General features: G+C 38.5%; 1 protein-coding gene across 1 annotated transcript; it reads right to left on the bottom strand.

The window, feature by feature from the left end:
- Positions 1-9283: 9283 nt before the first annotated feature.
- LOC124513803 (olfactory receptor 13H1-like) lies at positions 9284-10210 on the bottom strand. Its single transcript, XM_047081804.1, has one exon. The coding sequence runs from the start codon at positions 10208-10210 to the stop codon at positions 9284-9286; it is 927 nt and encodes a 308-aa protein (XP_046937760.1).
- Between the last annotated feature and the right edge of the window lie 2313 nt (positions 10211-12523).

The raw sequence follows: 12523 nt of genomic DNA, 5'->3' as shown, positions 1-12523 counted from the left end.
AAGTTCTTCTTTATCTACCATGCAAGAGCATGCTTTCCAGGAGGATTCATCCTATCTTTAATGCTAAAATTAAGGGACTCTTGGAACATCTTCCTTGTTTTCTGAGTTTTTCAGAAAGCTCCCAGAAGCTCAGAATATACATAATGGAATGGGTGGTACTTACAGACAGAAATTTATATTATTCACACCAGGCAGGGTAGAGTGGCGGTTAACAGCACGAGTTCTGGATCAAAGTTCGAATCCTGGATCCATCACTGATTCACTGTGTAACATCAGTAATTTGCTTAACTTGTTTATGCCTTAGTTCCTTGATTGTAAAATTGGGACAATTATAGTGTTTATCTCAAAGGATCTTTGTGCTATATACACATTAGCTATTATTATTTTTAAATAAGGCCTCACTTGGGAAGTAGCACCCATGAAAATATGGCCATATTGGTTATCTTTTTTTTTTTTTCTGGAGGGTGGAAAATAATTCAGTAAATGAGAGTAATAAGGCAATATGGTCAGATTATAATGTGAGCCCTCTGGAGACAGAATTTGCATTTTATTTCTTTAACTCCAGTACTTGGCTCAGTTTCTGACACATGGGAGGAACTTAATGAATATTTTTGAAATCGAATTGATTTTACTCACCTGAAGAGCAAAAAACAAAAGAAAACAAAACACCCCGCAAAACCACAAACAACAACACTAAAGTCTCCAAGAGTTGTGTTGATATAGCCCCTTATGTGTTGCATGATCATCAGCTCACTGAAGTGCTGCAGTCTTTCAGGAGGAGTGAGTTACAGGTGCATGCTGAGATCCATGTCAAGACTGACCATTCCACATATATATGTTTCAAGAGACAAAAATGACTTCCTTTCTTCTTACCAGGGTATGTGTTCTTTACTTGCTCTTACAGTGGATTGTGTCTTGATTCCGCTCAGCATTTTAGAATCCAGGACTCCAAATCATTCAAAGTGTAAACAAGGAGAGTGAAGAATATTAAACATTATCAGCTGCTACCTTCTGAGTTTATTCATTATGGTTCCAAAGAAGTGAGTTCACTGAAGAGACTTCAGGGACCAAGTCCCTAGAAGGCAATTAAATTTCACTACTAAATTGAAGCCGTATATTCTTTTGGGAGTGTTATTTCTAAGTCATTAAAGTGCAAGTATCTTTTGTCCACTAATTCCAATAGTTCACTGGTGAAACTGTAAAACTTTTGACTCACATCATCAACTTCATTTCTGCTCTTAAGTTACCAAAGAGTAGATCCAGCTCTAGGGTGATTACGCGGAGTCCTGTGTTTCTTAGGAGGGTTCCCAACACAGTGACTTAAGAAGGTAATCAATGAATGAGGAGGGAGCAGTGGCCACTGTCTATTGGGACTCTATAAAAGCTTTCAATTAAGCACTCAGGTAAATGCAATTCTGTAAACAGTGTTTACTGAAGGTGTCCTCTTCCTCTTTACTTTTCCCTGATGTCCCCCAGTCCATCCCAGCCATCTTTGTTTTGAATAGTTTCTGTAAATCCCACTTTTTCCTAAAATTTTCCTAGATTAGTTTTGAAGTGTCATACAAACTGTTGCTGTCTAAATATAATATTGCATCCCTTCATTCACTGCTCCACTGATTTACTTTATCTGTGCATGTACTTAATGACAATAGCTTCATTTTATTGATTTCCTGCTTAGTTATGCTCTGAACATATGAAGACTTGTTTATTATTTTTACATGTATCCTTGTTAAATTTTTCAACTTGCCTATGAAGATTTTAGGGACTGGGGATGAAGCATCTTTGCAGATAGTCCAGCTGAGTGCTACTCAAAATGTTTACAATGAGATAAGAACAAAATTGAGGGTAAACATTTAGTAACTTTTAAAGTGATTTGACACAGCTGTGACTTTTTATTGTATTTTATAAAATATCAGTCTGTAACAACTGGGAAATTTAAAAGACAACTGTTCTTTACCACCGATAGTCTAGGAAGTATTGGTTCAGCACTCATTCATTTAACCAATTCTTATTGGGCATATACTCTGTGCCAGAAACTATGCTAGGGAGATGAATATTTATTTATTCAGAGATGAATAAAACAAACTTCTTGTTTTCTATAAGCTTATGATCTAATTGGAATAAACATTCCAAAACAACTAATTATAAAATAACATGAAAGATGTTAAATTTGAGGTTGAACAAAATGTTATTAAGTGAAAGAAATGGAATTAAGTCACCATCCAGGGTTAAACAGAACAGGATAAGCTCTGGGGAGAGCTTCACAGAGGCAATGACCGTAGATCTGGCTCTTAGAGGCTGACTGAGATTTTGTCAGGCACTGCAGGCAGGAAGAACAGCATGTACAGTAACATAGATTCATACAAAGTTTAGAGAAAGAAAAGTATTATTTTCCTGGAGTATGGAGTCTATGGAGATGAAATAGACAGTGAGGATAGAGAGATTAGCAAGGGCATTGATTAATGTGATTCATGTTGCATATTCTATAGGAAATAGGGAGCCTATTGGAAATTCCTAATCTTGGGGTGAGATTATAAACCAGGGATTAACAGGATGAGATTTTTCCCTTTAGAAAAGTCACTGTGGAGACATTGATTGGATGGCTAGGTTGGAGAGAGATAAGATTGGATTAGAGAAAAATAGTTAGGTGCTTGTTACACTCATTCTGGTAAGAGTTGATGAGTCTGTGAACCAAGACACAAGCATTGAGAACAAAGAAAAGGGGATGGATTTGAAAGACATTTCAGATGAAGAATCAATAACATTCAGTAAGTGAGTAGTTGTCATAGGTAAGCGAGAAGAAGACATGAAGGCTAATGCTGAGGATAATGAAAATCCCATCATGTAGCATTTGTAATGTGCTTTTAACTTTGTAACATCTAACATCTATGATCTCATTTGATCTTTCAACCATTCTGGGGTAGGTTAAGGAATATATTTTACCCCTGTTTGACACATGCAGTCCAGAGAGGTTAAGTGATTCACCCAGAGTTTCATAGCTCATTAATGGCAGAACCCAGACTAGAATCTAGACTTCCTGACGCCTAATCATGCGCTTTTCCTACTCCATGATGATATTGTACTGAAAAAGTGCTTGACCTGCTGTGCACATTTAACCAGAAACAATTACTATGTATATTCTTTGTGTGTGGGTGGAACAAAGAGGAGAGAGAGAAGCCACCCAGTGAGGTGAGCACCTAAACTACTTTTGAGTCAACCGAAAATTCAATAATGGTAATAGTAACTCTATAATAACAATAATAAAAAATAGGTAATGTTTATTGAGGATTTACCATGTCCCAGCTATAATTCTCAGCACTTTATAGAAATCAACAGATTTAATCTTCTTGATAACCTTATTAGTTCAGTCTTATGATTGTCTTCCTGTTATAGATGAGGAAACTAAGGCAGGAAGTTGCCCAACATCAGATAGCTAGTAAGTGTCAGGGTCAGATTTTTAACGTAGACAATCTGAAAGCATAGTATTTTTTCCTTTCTCTGCTCAGCAACAGTCTTGCCTTCTTTCTATTCCTCCTTTCCAAAGACTCCCTGAACCTATCAGGCACCCATCAGAAAAAAATATCTAGGTGTCAGAAGAATTGTATTCGTTTTCAAAAAATTAAGTTAAATTTGAGTTTTTATTAAGGTCGAGTTTTTATTAAGGTATAATTGACATATAACATCATATTACTTTCAGGTATACTACATAATGATCCAGTAGTGTATATACTGTGAAACAATCACCATGATAAATCTAGAATTGTATTCTAGCCCTAGTCTTGTCACTAACTGTTGACCTTGATAATATTACAGACACTAAATCTTTTCATCTGTAAATGTCAGTTTCATAATACTAATTATAACATCTGTTTGCTTGTCTCATTAAATTTAGAAGATGATATGAGGTCATAAATATACACCAAGAATAAGATAAATTATAAAGTGGGTAAAGTGCTTTATAAACTTAAGAACTAAGAAGATACAAATTCACACAGCAAATTTGGCTGTGTACATGTCTTTCTCTCCACCTACAGAGTGAATTCTTTGAGGGGAGAGAACAACTGTGCTTTCTTCAGCACTGTATCCCTGGCAATAGCACAGCACCTGCTGGATAGTAGGTGATCATTAAATATTGAATTAATGAAGGATGTGTGGATGCTCGCATGCACAGGTTAAGGAGTAGTCTTGGAATGCACTATTTAAAAAGCAATTAGGACTGAGAACAAACTGAGGGTTGATGGGGGGTGGGAGGGAGGGGAGGGTGGGTGATGGGTATTGAGGAGGGCACCTGTTGGGAGGAGCACTGGGTGTTGTATGGAAACCAATTTGACAGTAAATTTCATATTAAAAAAAAAAGCCAATAGGCATTCTAATACCTGGCATCTTAGGCTTTTGTGATCCAGACATCATAATGACAGCTAATATTTATTGTTCTTTGACTATCGTATAGGCCAGGCAATTTTCTAAGTGCTTTACATGAATCGAGTCACACAATTCTCATAACCAAGCTGTGAAGTCATATTTAACACCTTCCCCATCCTTTTCAGCTTTCACCTGTTTAGTAAAACTTGGAAACTACATTTCCCACACTCCCTTGACAGTAACGTTCAGTTTGGGACTTCATCCACAAAAGGTACTACTCACACGATCTTGACAAGCCTAAGACACCACCGTTGGTCCTCCTGACATTGCATTTAGGTGTGTAGACTTTGCCAAACAAAGATTTAGGCGGCTCCTGAGCATTCTTCTGTGCCACATCTGCTTTGGTGTCATTTGTAGCAGTTTCCTCATTGCTACTAAAACTTCCCAAGACTTTTACAACTGTCTGAAGTTGTTGGCAATGCTCCTTTAACAATGTCCCTTCTCACAGCCCTTCCAAAGGCTTTGTAGGTCTCTAATTCTCTTTATTAAATCCCTCCCTGTCTGAAATAACTGGAGTGGTTTCTGCCTACATGAACAAATATGGAACACTACAGGCAGGTCCTACTATTAGCCCACTTAGATAAAGGGATTGAAGCACGGAAAGTGATTTGAACGAAGAAGTGGCAGAATGTAGATTTGAATCCAACAAGTTTGGCTCCAGGGCCTGTGCTCTAAGTAGTTCTATTCTGTTGCCTTTCCTCAACTGAAATCCCAAATCCTATGAATGGGACATGGTATCTTTTTCTTCAATCCACATTGGAAAAATGTTATTTGGAGCCCATTTTTTCAGCGTGTAAACTTTCTCCTCAATTTCTGGCAGAACTACCTTGGTTTCAAACCAATCTTTATTTCCAGGCTGGAACCAAGGTAAGCTTTACTACCCAGCTGCCTGGGATGTGGGGTGCACAGTGGAATGTTTCTCGCAGTGCCTATGATTGATCAAGTGAAGAAGCGAGATTCAACCTTACGAGTTTTTAACAATCCAGAATTGATTTCATTTCATAACATCCTCATAGAGTTCATTTTGTGTTTAAAATGAATTAATATCAATGTTGAATTGGATGGCCTTTGGGGTTTAGATGCCTAGAAACAGAATGTTAGTGCTGGAAGGGCCGTAGTTATGTTTAACTAGCTGCTATGTGTGCCTACTTTTTCAGTCAAAGCTAACATTTAAAGTCAGGCAGATAGATCTATATATATTGATCGGGAGGAATGTCCATGATATATTGCCAAGTGGAAAAAGCAACTTGCAAAGTAAATTGATAATATGATTCCATTTTTTTAAGACAAGAAAGAAAATCTATATAAAATAACACCTAGATGCAGAATGTGAGAACTAGAAAGGTCTTTGGGTAACAAAACACAACCTTCCTGTTATAAATTAGCAAATTTGTGGGCCAGAGAGTAGTATAACTAAGGTCACACAGCTAGTTAGTAGCAGAATCAATTCCACAGCCCCTGTCTCCAGATTCCACTATGTCCATCTGTAGGCTGTGCCCTACCAGCAAGTCAATAAAGACATGAAGCACCTAGTGACAGAGCTACCATTTTGTGGTAGGGGAACCATTAGTGAAAATATGCTTCTCATTTTAAGCTATAAACTTACCTGTGATAGAGAGTGCAGTATTTCTCCCCCATACGCCGGAGTCATTAAAATTAGTACTTTTTTTCTGGTGGGAAAGTGTCCTTTTTATTTTTTACTATTTATTTATTTATTTATTTATTTATTTAATTTTGTTTTTTATTTTTTTTTAAATTTACATCCAAATTAGTTAGCATATAGTGAAGCAATGATTTCAGGAGTAGATTCCTTAATTCCCCTTACCCATTTAGCCCATCCCCCTCCCACAACCCCTCCCGTAACCCTCAGTTTGTTCTCCATATTTATGAGCCTCTTCTGTTTTGTCCCCCTCCCTGTTTTTATATTATTTTTGTTTCCCTTCCCTTATGTTCATCTGTTTTGTCTCTTCAAGTCCTCATATGAGTGAAGTCATATGATTTTTGTCTTTCTCTGACTAATTTCACTTAGCATAATACCCTCCAGTCCCATCCATGACACGTGGTGACGGATGGTGGCTACACTTGTGAACATAGCTTAACCTGTAGGGATGTTGAATGCTTCCTATGTTGTACACTTGAAATTAATGTGTGTCAGCTGTACTCAAAGTGTAGCCACCATCCATCACCATGTATCACTATTGTATCATTGACTATATTCCCTATGCCGTGCCTTTCATTCCTGTGACTTATTCATTCCATAACTGGAAGTGTGTATCTCCTACTCTCCTTCATGCATTTTGCCCATCCTCTCCCTTCCCTCTGGAAACCATCACTTTGCTTTACTTATTTATTTGTTGTTCTCTATATTTATAAGTATCACTCTGCTTTTTGTTTATTCATAAAATGAGTACTCTTAACATGCCTCCTAGTTTCTGAATTTCTCTCTCCCTGAGTGCTTTACTTTGTTTCTCCAAAAATCTTATTGATTCCACCAATTTAACTATTTCACAATGTTAATTTGAAATGTTTACTTTAATAGTAAGATACATTTTGCATAAAGTGTGAAATGTGCCCTAGCACCTAGTACAGTGTCTGGTTGAAAGTAGAAAGTTAATATTTGTTGAATAAACAAAGATTGGGATCACTTGTTTTTTTCCTAAATATATATTTTTAAAGGTTTATTTATTTTTGAGAGGTGTGAGGGGCAGAGAGTGGGGGAGAGAGAGAATCCCAAGCAGGCTCTGCACTGTCAGTGGAGAGCCCTACACGGGGCTTGATCTCATGAACTGTAAGATCATGACCTGAGCTGAAATCAAGAGTTGGTAGCTTAACTGACTGAGCTACCCAAGTGCCCCCTAATTATTTTGTTCTTGATATTAAAACATGGTTTCAGTGGCTAAGAATACCATACACATTTAAAAATATACAATGGGTGGAATGTGAATAAATGTAGCATTTATTTGAAAGTTAGTCTATGTTGATAAATCGTTTATTCAGTCTGTTTTCCTCTGCATTTAAGTGAGTACATGTGTGACACAGGTCCTGTGTATGTCTGGTACTCTCTTAGCAGCACCGTCCAGTGTCACATCAACTCCCAGGCCAAAGTAAAGTGAGACCAGTAAACAGGGTATCTGGGTCTTAGGCCTAAATCTGCTTCCAGAAAGTTTCATGATCCTGGGAAATTTACATACTGTTTGCTGAGCCTCTGAACTCATCTAAAACTGACAGATCAGTAGTAGATCGTTGTTTGCTGAAACTTTTTCTTTTATTTTTAGAATTCTATTTTCAAATGAAATTGTTCACAGAAAGCTTCACCTCCATTGATGGGTTCCAGGCATACAACTGAATGCATAGAACTACGAGATCTAAAGTTTAAAAGCTACCGCGTTACATCCATCAACAAGGAATGGATTTTTTTTAATGTGGCAAGTGTGTTCAATGAAATATTATTCAGCAATAAAAAAGAACGAACTGCTGATATAAGCAACAATGTGGCTGAATCTCAAAAGCATGCGCAGTAAGAAAAGCCATACACAAAAAAGTACATACACATATGATTCCAGTTATTGTCAATTCTGGAAAATCAAAACTACCATATAGTTAAATAAATCAGATCAGTGGTTGTCAGGTCTTGGGGCGGAGGGTAGGGTAGTCTACAAAAAGGCACCAGGAAACTTTTGGAAGCAATGGAATTGTGTGCTGATTCAGTGGGCATCTGTCAAAATTAATAAAATTACATAGTGTAATTGGGTAAAGTTTATTGTACACAAATGATGCCACCATAAAGCTGATTAAAATCACTTCATTATATAATCTCTAAGGTCTCTAGTGTGGGTACAGTGAATAGGATCTGAAATTAACCATACCTAGATTTAAATACTGGCACTGCTTTTTGCTGGCTCTGTCACCATGGGCAAATCACTTAGCCTCTAAAAGTCTTGGTTTCCTCATCTCTAATCTGGATGGATAATAGCATTACTTCAATGAATTGTTGCGAGAATTCTATGTGACAATGGATGTAGAGAGCTTAGCTCAGTGTCTGGTATATAGTAAGTGCTCAATAAATGTTAGTTGCATTTGTAATTCTAGAATTCCAAATAGTTTTCTAGACAATATTGACAAAGTTCAGAGGTGGTATATATGGGATCTAAATTCTAATTTTGATTCCACTACCAATTGTGTATGACTTTATACAAGTCTCAACTCCTCCTCTGGGCCTCTGTTTTCTCCTCATTAACAGAGGGGAGTTATGGATTCTTTCTTAACAATTTCATAGAATTATATTAGGGATAGAAAATAAAATAATAGATTTGAAAGAAGTTTGAAAAAGAACAAGAAAAGAGAAAAACCATTCCACACAAATGTAGGAAATGGCTATGATACAATTCTCTCATGATTCTGAGGTTAAGCAGAGCAAGAAAATTGTGCTTGCACAACAGGGCTTACCCTCAGTCAAGTTGTAAAGTTTCTGACATTTGTCTTCTGGTCTTTTATGACACCGTTCTTTGTCCTGTTTTCCAATTTCAGTTATGTCTTGCTTCCTGCTAACAGTCATAGGAGATTCTCTTGCTACTTATGTCTCCGCTGTTAGTGAGGAAATGATTCTGATAAGCTGATTTACCTAACGTTAAGTGACCTAATGGGTGACCACTAACATGTTATATGTAAAGAAAGAGTAAAAATAATGCCTCTAATGAAAATTCAAGTCTTGGTAGGGATAATGTTTTGGGGTGGGAGGACTTCCTGAAGCTTCTCAAGTGATAACCACCGGCTCTACCTAGGGGAAAGTCAGACCCTTTAAACAATTTTCACCATCAGTGAGGATGTAAACTTATTTCAGAAGTTTAGGAACAAAGAAGGCTCATGTCCTTTTTGCCATAATTTTCCTCATTGCCCCTTTAACATCCTTGTTCCTCAGGCTATATATTAGGGGGTTCAGCATGGGTGTCAGAGCCCCATAAAGCACTGAAATAAACTTGTTCTGGTCAGGGGATGACTTGGACTGAGGTTTCATATACATGGAGATGGCTGCCCCATAGAAGATTATCACCACAGTCAAATGAGAACCACAGGTGGAAAAGGCCTTGAGCCTACCCTGGACTGAGCGAATCCTTAGGACAGCAGTGGCAATTCGAATATAGGAGAGAAGAACAAATCCAAGGGGTAGGAGCAGGGTGAAGATACCTGTGGTGAGGATCATAAGCTCATTGAGGCTGGTATCAGAACAGACCAGCTCAAGGAGGGATAGAATCTCACAGACAAAATGGTTGATGACATTAGCTCCACAGAAATGAAGTGGCAGGGATATGATGAGCATAGCAGTGAGCACAAGTGATGCCCCCCATGAGGTAGCCACCAGCCAGACACACACTGGGCCATTCATGATCATGGAATAGCGCAGGGGATTGCTGATGGCAATCATACGATCATAGGCCATGACAGCCAATAGGAGGCACTCTGCTGTGGCCAAGACCAAGGAGACACTCATTTGGGCCAAACATCGTCGGTAAGAGAGGTAGGGATGGGTAGAGAAACAATACACCAAGGCCTGGGGCATGGAATTGGTTCCATAGCAAAGGTCTAAGAAAGACAGATTAGTAAGGAAGAAGTACATTGGAGTGTGCAGGTGGGGGTCAATGTAGATAAGAAAGATGATAAGTCCATTCCCAAACAATGTGCTGAGGTATGTTATCAGCACCAATGTGAAAAATGTGACTTTCCACTCAGGATAGTTAGAGATTCCAATAAGAAGAAACTCAAACACCGCTGTAGCATTATCCGTGGCCATTCTTCCTGTTGGCCATTCAGTGGATGAGTGCCAATGCAGTTGCTTAATTTCACCTAAAAGAATGAAAATAAAGATGGAGGGATGGTGTGAGAAAAGCGGAAGTAATTAAGGTGAAAAGGATCATTTTCTGTCCTTTTCAAAAGGTAAGGAATACAAATGGGATATCTATAATGAGAACAGAGGCAAAGCTAGAAATTTCCTCCTTCCCTTGGAAAACAGCAAATTCCCCATCCTTTTGAAAATAGTTATATGAACAGTTCTCCATCCCTCTTCCACCAGATACCTTCTTGGGCTTTTTTTTTTTTTTTCAAGTAAGAGAGGAAAGGGAAAGGGAGGCCATCTTCCTGCTTCTCTTACTTGTTCACCATTTTCCCAAACTGAACTTCAGTCAGCTTATGTTACTAATCTCCACAAAGAGGGTACCTTCTGACAGTCTTAGCTAAAATGTTGCTTATTCTTGTGTCTGTTGGTCACTCCTAAATTGTTCATGCCTCCATTTTCCCATTGTGCCAGTGTCTACCACAGTGCTTGATATAAACTGCTGCAAAATACTTCTTTGATCTGAATTGATATTATGTAAATGGAGTATTTCATGGAATCTTTGAGGTCTGTGAAAACTTGCTACTATTCCTGGCTGGAGTTTTCTAGCTTCTCCTGTATTTTTTGTGCTGTTGTTGCTGAGCACCAGTTAGGAGCATGAAAATCAAACATGATGTTTCTAAAAGAATGGGCGGAGGGGCGCCTGGGTAGCTCAGTTGGTTGAGTGTCAGATTCTTGGGTTTGGCTCTGGTCATGATCTCAAGATTCGTGGGTTCAAGCCCCATATCAAGCTCCGTGCTGACAGCATGGAGCCTGATTGGGATTCTCTCTCTCCCTTTCTCTGGTTCTTTCTCTCTTTCTCTCTCTCTCTTTCTCAAAGTAAATAAAATAGGGTCACCTGGGTGGCTCCGTCTGTTAAGCATCCAGCTTCAGCTCAGGTCATGATCTTGTGATTCGTGGGTTGGAGCCCCTCATCGGACTCTGTGCTGACAGCTTGGAGCCTGGAGCCTGCTTCGGATTCTGTGTCTCCCTCTCTGTCTGCCCCTCCCCTGCTCATGCTCTGTCTCTCTCTGTCTCTCTCTCTCTCTCTCTCTCTCAAAAATAAATAAATATTAAAAAAAAAATTAAAAAATCAAAGTAAATAAAATGAACTTGAAAAGAAAAAGTGTGGGTGGTAAGGAGAGGGCTTACAATGACCAGCCTATCTGAAAAGGATTTCACTTTCCACCCTACCACTCTCTTTCCCCTCAGTTTATGTTTTTCTTGTCGTACATTCCAATACCTGAAATTATATTAATAGTTTTATTACTTGTTTATTATTTGTCTCCCACTCAGCTATAAATTTACTGAGGACAGAGACCTTGTCTGCTTTGTCTACTGGTGTACCTCGTATGGTACCTGGGGCATCATAAGGACCTGATAGATATTGAGTGAATAAATATATATTTACAGTCATAGGCAGTCACAAATATTATCCAGATTCGACCTTCTCCTCTTGCTGCCTGGAGTGCCATCCTTTGTTCCAAACCATCGCCATTACTCACCTGAATTTTGTCAATAACTTCCTTATTGGTTTCCCTGTGTCTGGCCTTGCCCCCATTCAGCTCAAGTGATTCAGTTAAATTGTAAGTCAGGTCAGGTCACTTTTCCATTAAAAAATTTCCGCAACTTCCCATCTTAACCTAATTGAACACCAATCTCCTTATTATGACCTGTCAGCCCCTACAGGGTTTGCCTCCCAATTACCTCTCTGACCCCAGCTCCCATTGCTCTTTTCCCCACTCACGTTGCTCTAGTCACACTGGCCTCCTCATTGTTCCATAAATACTCCCAGTGCATCTCTTTATCCCTTTCTCAGAGCCTTTGCTCTCTTCCGTCGTGTTGCTCCATATTTATGAAACCCAGATCCTTGCATGGCTTACCATCTTACTTCTCTCAGGTCTTTATTCACAGGGCGTCTTTTTAGTGAGTCCTTTATTGACCACTCTGTCTAAAAGTTCATTTCTACCTCCTGGAATTTTATACCCTTCTTTCCTACATTTTTTTTTCTCCTTAGAATCATAATTTCCAGCACGTGGTATATTTTGTCTATTAATTATGTTTATTGATTGTCTCTTTTAATTAGAATGTACACTCAAGCTCAACAAAGTCAGGGACTTTGCCCGTTTGGCTCACTGCTGTATGTCCCAAACTTAGAATAGTGCCTGGTACGTAGAAGGTAGTCAAGAATGATTTGATGAATGAGTGTGTGAATGGAGCTCTTTGTTCCATATT

This window comes from Lynx rufus, unplaced genomic scaffold (assembly GCF_022079265.1).
Source record: "Lynx rufus isolate CCGP_SWC_20201006 ecotype Redwood Valley unplaced genomic scaffold, mLynRuf1.p SCAF_19, whole genome shotgun sequence".
NCBI classification, from domain to species: Eukaryota; Metazoa; Chordata; class Mammalia; order Carnivora; family Felidae; genus Lynx; species Lynx rufus.
The sequence above is the reverse complement of the archived record's forward strand: the minus strand, read 5'-3'. Positions and strand labels throughout refer to the sequence as shown.